The following is a 15,323-nucleotide window of genomic DNA, read 5'->3' on the forward strand; positions in this document are numbered from 1 at the left end:
GTCACCCTTGGGATGATGCAGTAGCGGCACAGATGGTCTAACACAACATTTTCCAGCCTACATGTTGATCCTACAGTGGTAAATCAGAGTATTAAACACTAGAACTTCAGTAGGACCCTTAGTATTGTCAAGTGGAGGTGCCTCAGCAGTTGGTTGCACAGTTCCAGCACCCAGGACTTGTCCCACAATTTGCTACTGTGCCAGGGAGGGTAACTCACTGCCCTTTGTTTTAGGGATATGATTAATGTTTGGATGGACTCCTTTGTTCATCCACTTACACAGTCTTCTGTAATTTTGGGGACTGCCTCCAGAGTGTCATAGAATCACAGAATATTCAGAGCTGGAAGGGACCCACCAGGATCATCTAATCCAACTCCTGCCCTGCACAGACACCCCAAAATCCCACCCTGTGCCTGAGAGCATTGGCCAAACACTCCCTGAGCTCTGTCAGCCTTGGGGCTGTGACCACTGCCCTGGGGAGCTGTTCAGTGCCCAAACACCTCTGGGGGGACAACCTTTAGCTAATATCCAACCTTACCCTCCCCTGACACAACTTTAGGCCATTCCCTGGGTCCTGTCCCTGCTCACAGAGAGCAGAGATCAGAGCTGTCCCTGCACTGCCCCTCATGAGGAAGTTGTGGACCACAGTGAGGTCTCCCCTCAGTCTCCTCTTCTCCAGGCTGAACAGACCAAGTGACCTCAGCTGCTCCTCATACTGCTTCATGTCATTCTTAGGCATCACAGCCTGAGATGGTTCTAAACCTTTTTCTTTTTTTTTTTTCTTTAGTCACATCAAAAATAAATCCATCTCACAAAAATGGAATAAGTTAAGTCTCTTAAATCTGCAATTTGAAGGGAACCCAGAAGAAAAAGTATGTTTGCTTCAGGCTCTTGTAAATTTTTCAGGATGTTAATGGCACAAAAAATGAATATGGTAGAAATACTGTTCATGTGGTAACACGTGGAATGTACTATACTCTCCATTTTCTCAGGCTGTGCTACAAGCAAAAAGATATTTTTAGGGATGGTGGAATGGCTGCAGATTCAAACTAGAGGAGCCAGAAAGGTCCAACAAAGTATTTTCAGTACAAAAAGTAAGTTTGAAAATTACTTTTTGTGATTTTGCTATTTGTGGGTTCCTAAAAGTGGGTCCAACTCAACTGCTGCACCATAGTTCCTGGTGAGATTTTGGGAAGATTTATATGCAGTTTGATGCAACATAAATGATCTATACATTAAAAAAGTACAGGTCAAACTCTCTGGCTACACATTCTGAGGTAAATTACCATAACCCACACTTACAGTGTAATACCTCAGGGTCTCAGTTTCCCTTTTTTAAACTTCTATGACTTACAGGCTAGAGTATTAGATATTTGGATCCAAATCCTTATTTTAGGACTAATCTTATTTGCCATAGAAGATACTGAATTATCAATAGTTCTTGCAGGCAATTAAAAGTGTTAATATCCTTTGTACTTGGTGTACAGCTGCCAACGCCTACAAATCCATGAATCATGGTCCTCTAATGCAGTTTCCTGCAGTGAAACTGAGAAATATTAATATTCCAATAAAGAAAAAAAACCTCTTAATTCACTACTTACATTTATGAAACGATTTAGAGAATAGAGACTGCGTTGGCTCTGGAGAGAGAACCTGCAATACTTATTTTCACTCCTGATCAACTGTGTAACCTTGGGAAAAGCAGCAGAGTGCTCAGCACCTCAGTTTCCCCATTTCAAATGGAAATCACTGGAAGCAGCAACAGGATGGAGCTTTAAAGTTAAATGATCTTCACCGCAGAAGCTTTCAGCATTTCCATGTTAAAAGGCACAGGCTTTTAAATATTCATTTTGTAAGGACACAATGGTGCCTTGATCTGAAAACACGTGTAGATGTCTTGGGGCTATCACAGTGGTGAGCAGGTCTCCAGGAGAACAGCTATCTCCTTCTCCTTTGTGTCCTAGGATTAGTTTATGCAAGACAGGTCTTGCAAATACAGAGCAAAGCATAAAACATTCATCCCTCAATTTAAAGCCTGAATTCATTTACCCCTTAGATAGGAAAATCCTGCATTAGAACTGCCTTCCATTGTCTCCCCAGAGTTACTACTGACAAGCTGCTGCCACACAAAGTGATCCCATGCAGCCGTTTGGGTACCACAAAGATAAGCTCTGTCTTGATGAATTCTATTTAATCACATTCCTCTAGGTGCACCTTCTACCCTCAGACTGGCACTCCACCCTTTCCACACTCTCAAGTCATCATTTCAATTTTAACCAGAAAAAATAATGTATAGTGTAGTCCAGAGAACAATCAAACTCTGAATCTAATCGTTGGTTTGAACTATGATAAAGATTCGTTAGATTTTATGGTGTTCTAGTTTCCCTTGCAATTACTCACTTTATTTTTTCAGGAAAACAATCCAATATGATAAACATTTAGCACAAATATTTGTAACCCCACGCTCTTAGTCTAGTCTTTCTCCCAGACAAAGCATTAGCAGTGGCAGCTGAGACCCTTTATTAAACTCACTGGTAGAGTATTTCACTTTCAGAGATTGCAGTACATGATTCAGGGACACGTCAGTGGAATAATATGTGAATGAATCCACCATTCACATACTCAGAGTTTGAAAAATAGCTGAAATATCCCTGATCTCTGCCCTGATTTCAGTGCTTGGATCCAGTTTTATTTAAGGTATGCTTTGCCCCTCAATAAAATCCCTGTGGATGTGGTAGCCAGTGAGAATCCTCAATAAAATCCTTCAGATTGCTGCTCCCTGTGGATGTGGTAGCCAGTGAGAAGGTGAGCTGGGGTCACTTCCAGACACACATGGTTTCTGCTGCTGGAAGATCTCTCTGCCTTGTTTCTCTCACCAAACCATGCATTTTCATCCCTATTTGGACATGTAGCCAGGGTGGAAAAGCAAGCTGCTGCTTGAATAGGTGGCAAAAAAATTGCAGCTCAAAACCTGACTTGTCTGGAGCATATTCCTGGGCTGAATTTCCTCGCTGGGATTAGGGCAGTTCATCTATCCAGCCCTGCACAGAGAGCGTTTCATACCAACCACGAGCTGCGAACGTCTCACTCCCTCTCGTGGCCGCAGGGTACTGTGGAGATGAGCTTTTGTCTTTATTCCCTTGTATTTTTGCAGATAAATCCCAGTTTCAAACAGGAAAAACCACTGGAGAACACCACTCTGCACTCACTGCTTCCCCACACTCCTAAGTCTCCATCCCCTCACCAATCTGCTTTTCTGCCCTCCCTCATTTGAAACACAACTATTCTTCCACCACCTTTTGTTCACCCTTGCACTTCCTCCATGAAGCTGTTTATTCTTGGGAACACACTTTGGCTACAGAAAGGAAGAGAAACCACATTATTTTAGATGTGATTCCTCTGGCAAAATCAGAGTAGAAATGGGAGTTTGCTATGGAACTTCATGGGGGAAGTATTTCTCATTTATCTGTGTGCATTTCACTACTTCTTCAAGACACACAAGCTCATTCAAAGAGGTAATTACTGACTTACAGAAGAGCTAGTTGTGCCCATGTAGTGCTCAAACCCCACGCAGGTGTGATCTCAGTCACCTTGTCAACATTTCTTGCTGCATTTCCAGCACACTAACACAAAGTGTACTTAAAAAAAAATTAGGACATGTAAATTCCTAATGACAGGCATTAGCTTTATCTGTATAAACTCACTATCAAAGCAGTGAAAACCTTTGAAAGGATTAAGAAAAACTACTAGAACCATACTGCAATAAATGAGACTGAGTACACAGTATGTGGTTTTTTCCCCTCTTCTGGCTCCATTGCTGTGTTGCTTTCCTTTTATAACTCATCTAGTTAAAAAACACTCCTGACCTAAGAAAACCTACGTCAACCTTATAATTTTTTGTTAAATACATGGTGGTCAGTCACAGGTTTAAAAGTAGTACGGAGTGGGCATTCCATATTTAACTCTGAGTCACTCCATTGTATGTCACGTAGAGACAACTCCTGGCAGACTTTGGGAAGACTTTCTGGATAAAATCCTCTCTGACAGAAATCCCAACTCCAGGGTGTCCTGAGGGACATTCCCACTCCTTACAATCAGCTCTTACTCCCTATGTAACCTGCTGGATTCCATGAAACCTATGTTTTCAGGACTGTGTCCCCAGAGAACTTTGCTGTCTCAGGAGAAATTCTTACTGAGGAAGCAGCTGAGAGGTTCTGCTCCAGAGTGTTTATAAACAACCAACACACATCATCTTGGAAAAGGCACTGCAGATCACCTCCCAAATGTGTCCCACTCCCTCCACACCAGTATTCTGCCTCAGGTAGGCAATGATGTTGCTCTTCAGTACAAAATAAAACAGCCCAAATTCTGCTGCTTCCGATGAAGATCCTCACAATAAGAACAAAACCCAAGTTCAGCTTTGAAATTATGAAAGCAGGAAATAAAGTCACCTCAACAAACCACAGACTTTGAAACATTATAGAGAAAGTTTGACATTTTACATAGATCACCTCACCCTTACATAAACTCCTGTGCAGCTCTCTGTGCCCTTTCCCTCTCCCAACATACCTTAATCAGCTCTTTCCAGGACTGACTGAAATGGCATCATGAAGAAAAGCAGCTTGGACAAAGAACAATTGCCCATAAATCTTAAATAAAACTATTTCAAGTGTAGATCCTTACTTTTTTCCCCTCTTAAATACTAGTTTGAGAGTCAATTCAATACATCTAGATTTCCTGGCTAGGATGAGACCTGGTTGCTTCCAAATTACTCTCTCTCCATCAGTGTCCTGAACAGCCTAGGGGCACTGGGTCAGTGTGCCCATTTCTCAGATCCTAAAATATTTGAGGTTGCCTCTATTCTCCATAGATTGAAGCTCTAGTATAAATGGATTTTGGGAAAACTCCAGGTTACATCAGCTGAAAATCTAGCCCCATCTCTAAAAGTGACTGACAAGTATCCTCCCTATTGTAGCTTAAGATCTCCAACTTCAAGCATTGTTGCAGTTTTCTCATTCATAATCTCTCTTCTCTCCATCTGACAGTTTGGGCTGCTCACAGCTCTGTGCATATATTATACTGTGAGGAGCACAGATGGCCAAGTAACAGCATTTGATTTAGAGCTGCTTATCTTATAAAAGCTGCATAATATGAATAATTGAATTTGTCAATACTAAGACCAACCCCTTCCTATAGGGCACATTTTACTTTTCAAACAGTGAATTTATGAGCTGCAAGTCTGACTTCCTACCACAAGAGATGTCCCTGGCAGTCAGGAAAGGCTGCCTGAAACACAGGCAGGGTGAAAGTAGCATCTTCTTCCCCCATTCCCTGACACCTGCACAGTGAAAAACTTCTGGATTGCCACTTTGAAAGCTAGAGGTTAATATATGTTCTCCTATCTTGCATACCAAATGCATTTCCAAAAGTTGGAAACTGAACCCACAGTGACTCAAACCCAAAAGCTATGGCAAAGTGATACCTATCTGAGTCCTGTGCAAATCAATGACAAGAGATGATGGACTTGAACTTTAAATTTGGGAATAAGGGATGGTAAAAGCCATTCCTGAAGGCAAAGATCTGTAGTTCTGCAAAAGCCTTCTGCAATTCCATACAGCATGATCTGCTGGAAGATTCCCCCACTGGAAAGCAAAGTTGCCTTGTGGAAAGCAGATAATAAAAATTGGAGCTATCATTTGGGGTCTTTTCTGCCAAGTAACTGAACATTCCCTCAGAGTGAGTTGGGTGTTTTTGCATTTCACTACCTGCCAAAAGGGGTGGGTTTGGCTGCAAAGGGAAAACAGGAAATGGCTTGAAAATTAATAAAGCTTGCAGAAAACAGCCTTTATGCTTCTGACCAAATATTGCAGGGCCCACAGCTGCCCCCAGGGTACAGAAACAGGAAATTTGGCAACAGAAAGAGACAGTATCTTTTGAGTTACAGAGGAGATTTGTAAAGGATGTCATCCAATGGAATGCTTAATTTACACTTTTCAAGTGATTTTAGTGAAAGAGAAGAAAGGAGAAACATGGGTTTACTTTCTATGGACTGCAGATGCTGCAAGCTAAAAATTCCTTTGTTCTGGAGAGGGTACTATGGAAAGAGAAATTGTAGCACACTCATGGAAAATTCTGTACTAAGTCAGGCAGAATATTCCAGTGTGTCCCCATGCTGTGACTGCTGACAACCTGAGAGACTTTGTGGGACTGTAGAGGGGTAACTTGGACATCCCTGTGCCAAGAGAGGAGACGTGTGGGATCTTTTGAGATGTGTGTATAGAGAGCAGTCACCCCTGCAGGTTCGTGCTCAGGTCTACATGGTGGACTTAAAATGGAGTGTGGATGATGATGTTCCCATCTTGCAGGTTATTTCCATGAAGTCAAAGCCCATTTGTGACCATGGGGAACCTCTGATTGCCTACAGTGCCCCCGAGTTCATATTGCACCACTGAGTGATTCAGGGGAAAACATCATCCCCCATGTCTTGGCCCCTGAGGTGGAACACGGTGCAGGATACAGTCACCACTCTTCTACTCCCCCAGCTCTGCTTCATTCTTTGCTCCCACTGGAGCAGAGACAGCCTAAGCCTCTCACAAGACTCTGCAAACCACTGATACGAGACGGAAAGAACCGATTATGAAATGAAAACATGAGGCCTGTGTGTGCTCTAGCCCCTTTGCACCTCCTCCCCTAAACCACTGTGATGAAAAACACAGACCTGCCTGGCAAAAAAGAAAGAGTGACCCATGCACTCATATCCTGGCAATTTGTGGGAACTGTCATAACACACCCAGGCCAAATTACAACACCTCTGCATGGTCTAACCCTCATTTCATGACAGCATGTGAGCACGTGTGCAAATCCACTGCCAACCAGCACAGACACACACACACATGGGGAGACACAGAATTAAGTGCTGCTTTAAATGCAGATGAATTAAACAAAACCTTAGAATAACTCCTTAATTTTCACACAACCTATTAGCTTAGCACACTCACAAAACAGTGACCTACAGTTTCATTAAATCCCCTTAGTATGGACAGTTCAGGGGAAAATTGCTCCCTCCTCTCTCTGGCTCCACACCCTCTCCCAAGGGTATATTGGCTCTTCTAAAAGAATTTTGTTGATGTTTTAAATCAGAGGGCTCAGCATTGTCTCCCAGCCTTAAGCTCCTTACACAGCAACATGCTGTCCCCACTGGAAGGCAAGTTCCTGCCATGGCTGTCCTTAAGGAACAATTCCATGCCAAGATGACAATTAGTAAGACATTCCTAGCTTTTCCATTAACTTGTTTTGTATCTGTGGGCACATTTCTCTCCCTTTGTTGCACTTTGCTACTGTGATAGAAGCTGATTCTATTAAATTCTTCGTAGTTCATTATATTTATCTACAGAGTTTTTCTTTGAGGAACAGGATGGAGCAGGAGATAGAGTCTGGCATAGGATAAACTATTCCTTATTGGGAAGAACAATAAAAGTGTTAAAAAGTGTTGGAGCAGCCACTGAAACTTAGACATCTCCAGTTCCAGAAAGCTCAAGAGCTCCAGGTTTGTACCCAGAATACAGCACAGTTTTAAGGAAGAAATTATTTAATTCAGCAAACAGCTTCTCCTTTAAAAAAGCTTATTCCTAAATCTGAGACAAGTTTGCTTACATGAAGAATTATAAAAGGTCTTCCATGCATTCTTGAAGGAAATTGAATGAAATCCTAAATAAACCTTTTTTTTTTGCTTCTGTTGAAAATTCATTAATATTTTAAGTCACTGTTTGTTCCAGTTTATATTTCATAGCGTACTACATGCATTTTTTTGTTCTCAAAATACCTGCAGAATTCCAAACATTCCATTCTGATAAGGTTAAAAAAAAATGTTTCAGTTTTTCAAAATAAGTTCCATTAAAACTGACACACTCCCCTAGCAAACTGCACTTCCATCTGGGGCATTTCTCCAATAAGCAAACACTCTTTTATATAAATTTCAAGCAGAGTTATCAAGAAATAATTAATCTCAGATTTTAAGATTTAAGACATGCTGAAAGTTAGTTATTTTGCTGTTTTCCTAAAGACAAGAAGCCAATATTGCCTGTTGTTGCATTGGGATCAACTGTTTTCTCCTAGTGATCTTCATAGAATCATATAAGACCTGGGTGGGAAGAGACCTTAAAACTCATCTCTTTCCACCCCCTGCCATGGGCAGGGACACCTTCCACCAGCCCAGGTTGCTCCAAGCCCCATCCAACCTGGCCTGGAACACTCCCAGGGATGGAGCAGCCACAGCTGCTCTGGGCAACCTGTGCCTCAGCACCTCACAGGGAACAATTTCTTCCTAATATCCCATCTAAACCTACATATGTCAGTGTGAACCCATTCCCCCTTGTCCTGGCACTCCAGGCCCTTGTAAATAGTCTCTCACCATGTCTCTTGTAGATTCCCTTCAGGTACTGGAAAGCTGCAATTAGGTCACCCCAAAGCCTTTTCTTCTCCAGGCTGAAAAACACAAAGAACACAATTATAGCACCATAATTTATAGCTAACAAATTCCTTTGGCACCTATGACTTTCAGAAGGGAAGAAAATCCCTATGGAAGGTGTTGTATTTCCCATCTGCAGCTCTTTTTACATCACTGCTTACGTTTGAGCTTGCTTTGGTCCTTTATAGCACCAGTGTTTTGGGGTCTTAATGACAGCTCTGACTCACATTCATGAGCAAAACAACCTAGCCATGGGTTAGGGGTTTCTTTTTTTTTTGTTTGGATGGGGTTTTTTGTGTGTATTTATAAATGATAAAGGCCATAAGCCTTCCCCAGTCCTCTAGCAGAGGTTACCTCCTCCACAACTGTCAGCATAAAGAAGACAAATCCATTCTGGTGCTGCTCTGCTGGAGCCTGATGTCCTGGCACTGCAGGACATGGAGGTAGAGCAGCTGAGGAAAGAGGTCACACACTTCCTCTCTCAGCTCTGTGGCACAGTTTGTTCCTATGTGAGCACTGACTAAAACTCACCACCTAAATACATATCAATCAGTAGATTATTACTTGCCCAAGACAAGGGAAGATTCAGGAAAGGATTAATATCAATCATTGCTCCCCAAGACCTGTTCAGCCCCAGTTTCTGTACATTATTGGTGAGCTAAGGCATCTCTTACAGATGTTGGTGTTATCTGACCTGCAATGCTGATGCCCAGAAACACTTACAAATAAAAGTAAGGAGTCTTGCACAGACTGTTGCAGAGCTCTGCTACTAATAGATACACACCAAAAGGAAAAATCCTCTGTCTGAAGGGTGGTATCAGCACCCTGAGGCCAGCAAACCTGTGGGCAGAGATAAATGGTTGAGTACAACCAGGATGTCAACTGAGGACACAAGCTGAGGGACTTAGACACACAGAGAAATTCAGATGGTATTTACTGCAGAATTAAATAGCCTGTCCTAAAACTATTTCAGTCTCCCTAAATGCACACTCAGTACCACACTTGCTCAGATAAACACGGGGGCTCACTTTGAAATGAAAAAAACTCATCACTTCACCACTGGAAATAACAAGAAAAATGTCCTCAGTGTTGTTCCTTAAGCAGTTTTTAAGGACAGTTTGCAGAAGGAAAGGAACACCTCACTCTGGCTAAATCCCCTTTCCCATTTTGCTAAATAAAAGTCTCCTGAAAGCCACAACAGCTCCTGTAACTTTAAACCTGGGCTGAGATCATAATTTTGGTGCTGACCAAACAGCGTGGGGAGGGCGGGCCTGGCTGCTCTTTGAGGACCACCTTAGGCATGCTCCCACCCCTTGGCTAAAGAAAATAATGCTGACTCCACTCAGTTTTCTCTAACTGCACAGTTATCATCTGGGAGAGCCTTCCCTCCTTAGACTCCAGCAGCTAAAGGAATATTTGGAATACCAAAGTACGTTTTTTGCAGTGATTTCTTTTTGTGATCTCAAGTCTCCTCTGCCTCTAAAAGAACTGATCTGAACTTGGATCCATCTGGCCCCAGGATTGGAAAGCGACTCCCTGAGCAGATCAAAGATGTTTTATAAAGTTCCATTCTTCATCCTTGTCCTAGGGACTGTGCCTTTCGCAGCACTTGCTCAAGAAGGTAAGGAGAAACTTTGGTTGAAACTATTTCCAGTCATTTCCTGTAATTTAACAGTTTCTGTGCTCACTCATAGGCAATATAGTTGCTCTGTCCTGTCTGTAAAACTTCCTTTGGAGTTCTTAAGCTACTACTGGGCATCTACTACAGCTTTAATCTGGAAAGAAACACCCCAAAAGTTTTCAGATGGGCTGAGTTAGGCTCTGTTAGGAAAGAATTTTCTGTGTGTGTCCATCAGGGAGGGTATAAGCAGACAGGGAAGGAATTCCTTCCACAGCCCCTGGAAATGGCTTCAGTCTCACTGCAATACATGCAACGGAGACTGCAAGCAATTATTTAGTTTAACTGACATTTAGGTGGTGTAACTCTGTGAAAGTAACTTATGAATCTTTCCATTCAGCAGTTTAACTTCTGTGCTTAGTGGCGTTAGAATTTGAGCCTCATTCCAGTCTTCGCTAAGCCTAACATATACAAATGAGGGAAACCAAAACAGGGAGAATTATTAGCCCAGACAGATTTGAGAAGTGTTTTCTACCTACTCAGAAAAGATTTATTTGCCAAGCTATTTCCTTTGAATTTTAGAAGAAAAATACAATTTGCACATTTAGGTAAAATAGACGCTAAAGTCTTTCAACAGCTAAAGGAGAAAAGTCTGATTTATGAACAGTAAATCAACATTACCCTGATCAGTACTTGATTCCTGGAACATCACACTGAAATAAAGTATTTCTGAGCAGTATTTGACTCCTGATGAATGAATTGGCCATCAGACAACGTGAAATACAACTATCATTGCTATGGAACATGGTCCAAGAACCAGTGCTCTCGATACAATGACTTGAAACTCAGCCCACAAGTCTTCCAAATCTGCTTGTCAGAATTGGATCTGGGGTCCCAAACTGAAAAAAAAGGACCTGATTTTGGCCTGGTGACAATGGATATCATTCTGCTGGAAAGAACGGAGCTATATCGCTATAGATCATGTGTGGATGTTGAGTTGGAACTCCTAATGGTGTTCTGTAGGGCAGAACATGAGGCTGAAAGTTTGGAGCTATGCTTCAAATTTTCACAGAAAATCTAAAGTCAGCAGATGTTATGCAAGTCACAAAAATTGTTTTTTAGGCTTACACAATGAGCTTAGCCTTGAAAAGCATCAATATTAAATGTGCCAAAGTTTAAAGCCATTAGAAATGAGGCAAAAGCTCCACTATTTTATGGAATTACAGGTAAAAAATGTGCTTCTTCTTCAGGCTTCTGAGGAATTTTTAAGCATATTTTCTCTCAGCTCGGAGAGGAAGAGTCCAGCAATGATCAGGCTGAAACCCTACAAAATAAATAATAAAAATATAAGAATATTTCCTGTTTGCAAGATCCTATTTCTGCTTTATTACCAGTACAGTTTACATTGAAGTCCACAGCTGGATCCAGAACATGGTTTACAGTATTTAAGTCTTTCTGTGACTGGTTAAGTTTTATGATTTTTTTTGTCACTTGGAGCCAATCATTTAGGATAACTTCCAAAGGATACCACAGGAAAATGGACTCCAGATATAAAATAAGCAATAAAATAAGCAAGTCTTGGTGTCCAGGTATCTGTAACTCTGGGGTACACAGTGTGGCCCAAGGGTTTTAGAGGAAAAAAAGTCTCTTTATCAGATTCTGATACCTCTTAACCTTGACATGGCCATAAATAAATCTGTACCTACCTTTTTCTTAGAGTTAAGCGCTCAGATTGAGAGTGACTCAAGCAGAGCAGCTTTTTTTTATCAGGAAGTATATTTCCAATTTCCAGTTAGATTATTATTGAATGATTAGGAAATACATTTTTACCCTTCACGGTTCCTGTTCAGCATATAAAAACCCAGACAAATCTTCACACACAGAATCCAACCCCATAAATTGGAAATTGGCCTGCACAAACATCCAAACCAGTGTTTGGCAGAGGCAACTCATCTCCTAATTCCAAACCTTTCCTGTGGTGCAAATATCATTGCAGAGATGAAGATTACTCCATTGGCTGTCACATAACATGAACAAAAATTAACATGATTGTTATCAAGTTACCACATGTCACTTGAGCTGTACCCACTGTCCACGTGCCTGATCTTACCTAGGGGCAAATACTAGATGATATCTCCTTATGCAAGTCAGGTTTATAGTAGGTCATGTAACTCCACATTTGTTTTGGACTGAAAGTAAATACATGGACAGGAAAATTCCGATTAAAAGTGTTTCTATAAGAAAGAAAACTGAAGTTTACAATCAACCGTGAAAGACTAAAAAGTTTTCTGGTTTCCAAAACTGTAAAAACCAGAATTGATAAAACCCTAAGAAATGTTTCTTCAAAAGTGTCTTGATTTATCCAAACTCTGTTGCTAGTTCAGTGGCACAACGAAAGTCAGATAACTCTAAACTCTCTTGAAAATCAGACTCTAAGTGCTGCTAGTAAACAAAATGTACCACCAAAAGCAACAGTCACATTTGACTTAAAATGGAGCCAGTTTTGTACTAAATAAGCCCCACAAAACCTTTCATCCTTCAGCACTTGCACATGTCTCTTATACACCTCTTTAGGATATGGATCTAACTCGACATGTCCAATAATCAAAACAATTATCACAAAAAGGAGAAAATCATCTTGCTGGATCTCAACTAGTAGGTCTGTAAATACCAGCAAGGCCTAATTTTGCACAGTGGCTTTATGGAAGACCAGCAGAGAACAGATACAATTTGCTTTCTCCTCTTTGCTGGGCAAGCAGAGAGGTTTGCAAATCAACAGTTAGTTTTTGAATCTGTAACTGCACCAACTAAGAAAATAGCCACATTTAAAGGTTTACAAGTGGACCTTTCATGAACTCAGGCACAAACTGCAAACAGAGTGGCCAGATCCTCAGCTCCTGTGATTCAGCACTGAATCCATGGATCTGCCCCAGATGTAGCACTGAGAACCTAGAGAGCATTTTAATGGAGCACTGGCCACAGGGAGGGAAGGCCACCCCAGCACAGCCCCTTGGGCTGCCACAGAGACAGGCAGTGTCTGTCTGGGTGTCACTTGAGGCAAACCACACGTGGGGACCACAGAAACGCCTGCTGCTGGCCCAGCTGGGGCACATGGCCTGTCTCAGCCCCACGTTTGCTTGGCTGGTTTGTTTGCTTTTTGTCTGGATGTGGTCAGGGACCACAGGATGGAACCCAAAGGCTGCCAGGTCCTACCATTCACTGCATCCCAGATCTGTGCTGCAGCTTCTCAAAGGGCCTCTCTGATTTTTGTGTGTGCTCATACCATTCCCTCAGCAAAGCTCAGAGCTGTGCAGTGCACAGATGACAGAGCATTTCACAAAGAGGTGTAGGATGGGGACTGTAGGTATGCTCAGACAGTCTAAAGAGGAACAAATGAGGAAAAATAAGAGACAAATGTACTATGGATTTCCAGCTCGCTGCCTCAGAAGCTGGGCCAGACCCTCAAAGGACATTGTGCTCAGCATCAGCTTCTTTCTCATGTTGGTTTATGACTTCCTTATTTTTTTTTTCATCTTTGTTGGTTGCAAACACTACAACATCCAGCACAAACTGCCTCAGAATCATCCCGTGTGAGGGCACAATTCAGCTGTTACACCATTTTGAGGCAAACATACTCTCTTAGGAGAGTTTGAGATATTGCTAAATCTGTAAAAGGGGCTCACTTCACTCTAAACACATATTAAAATGTCTTTATGGCTATGAAACCCATCCAAACATTAGCTAGTATGTCATTAGTGTAGTACAACAGTCAGACTAAACATATCTGAGTGAATCTTACTGCCTGGCAATATAAAGCAGCTAGCCAAAAAAAAAATCACTGTGTGTGCAAAAGGAACACCTAAGAATTTCCAGTTCAGTCTTTAGTGTATTTCAGATAAATGAGTTAAGGACATGCAGAGGGTTCTGCTGGCAGATATGAGGGGTTAGCAACCTTCAAGGAGGCAGCTGTGAAAGGGCACATGGCTCAGAGTTCTGGGAAGGAAGTGATTCAGGGAAAAGATTCATTTATTACTCTGTTAGAGGTCATTTCTTAATTCCTTTTGCCTGCATTTACGTATCCCAGTCTTTGTACACAGATGTTTCTGCTGCACACCCTGCAAAGTTTACTGGTCCTTACACGAAGTCCTTAGCCTTATTGCCACACTCCTTCCCTGCCAGCCACAGACCTGGGGGTGTGATGCTGCCACTTAGAGAGATGCAAGACACTCACACCACGACCACAGCCCCAACCTTGTCCCAGACAAACCCTCACTGCTCAGACAAAACAGTTAGACTGCTAGCAAAACTGCCAACAGGGCCCTGAGGCAGCAAATATCCATACAAAAGTCACTGTCCCATAGATGTGGGATAAAACAAGTCTGAGGTCAGTGTACTTACCAGACAAGAAACCAGAGACTGCCACAGCAACGTTATTAAAAGCATAAATGTGGAAAATTAATCTCTAGTTCTGCAAGGAATATCTTAAAGGAACACCCCATAATGGAGTTAGTCTCTTCCTTCGTAACACCCACAGCTCTGGGGCTGATTTTACCACACATGAGGCAAAGCTTAGGAAGTTCCCACCTTTCCCTCTCATGTCTTTGTTCCATGAGGCTGGTTGGGAGGCATTACTTACAGCAAGCACTTGAAGAGCAGTTCCCTCTCTCCCTGTCCAGTTAGAGTATCTTTTGGCTTGTTTTTCTGTCAGGAGAACACAGTATCATGCAGAAAATGTGTGATTTACTTCAGGCACAGTGCAGTGGGTCACTGTCCCTTGGCCCTGTGGGGTTCAGCTCTGGCTTTGTTCCTGTGGGGTTCAGGTTAGGTTTTGGCCTCGTGGGGCTCAGGTCTGGCTTTGTTCCTGTGGGGTTCAGGTTAGGTTTTGGCCTCTTGGTGTTCAGCTCTGGCTTTGTTCTCATGGGGTTCAGCTCTGGTTTTGGTCCCGTGGGGTTCAGGTCTCACTTTGCCCCCATGAAGTTCAGGTATTGCTTTAACCCCGTGGGGTTCAGCTCTGGCTTTATCCCCGTGGAGCTCAGCTCTGGCTTTGTTCCTGTGGAGTTCAGCTCTGGCTTTGCCCCTGTGGAGCTCAGCTCTGCCTTTGACCCCATGGGGTTCAGCTCTGCCTTTATCCCCATGGGGTTCAGCTCTGGTTTTACCCCCATGGAGCTCAGCTCAGCCCCAGCAATCAGACCCACCTGGGTCAGGATGTGGTGACCATAGCAAACGGTGCTGACAATT

The 15,323-nt window shown here is 42.4% G+C and overlaps 1 protein-coding gene across 1 annotated transcript in view; it reads left to right on the top strand.

The window, feature by feature from the left end:
- The first annotated feature begins 6,317 nt into the window (after positions 1–6,317).
- PDPN (podoplanin) overlaps positions 6,318–15,323 on the top strand; it is a 17,084-nt gene continuing 8,078 nt past the window's right edge. The window contains 3 exon segments of the mRNA XM_009069209.1: positions 6,318–6,442; positions 9,832–9,896; positions 9,987–10,088. Coding sequence (XP_009067457.1) covers positions 6,318–6,442; positions 9,832–9,896; positions 9,987–10,088 — 292 coding nt within the window.

This window comes from Acanthisitta chloris, unplaced genomic scaffold (assembly GCF_000695815.1).
Source record: "Acanthisitta chloris isolate BGI_N310 unplaced genomic scaffold, ASM69581v1 scaffold13382, whole genome shotgun sequence".
NCBI lineage: Eukaryota > Metazoa > Chordata > Aves > Passeriformes > Acanthisittidae > Acanthisitta > Acanthisitta chloris.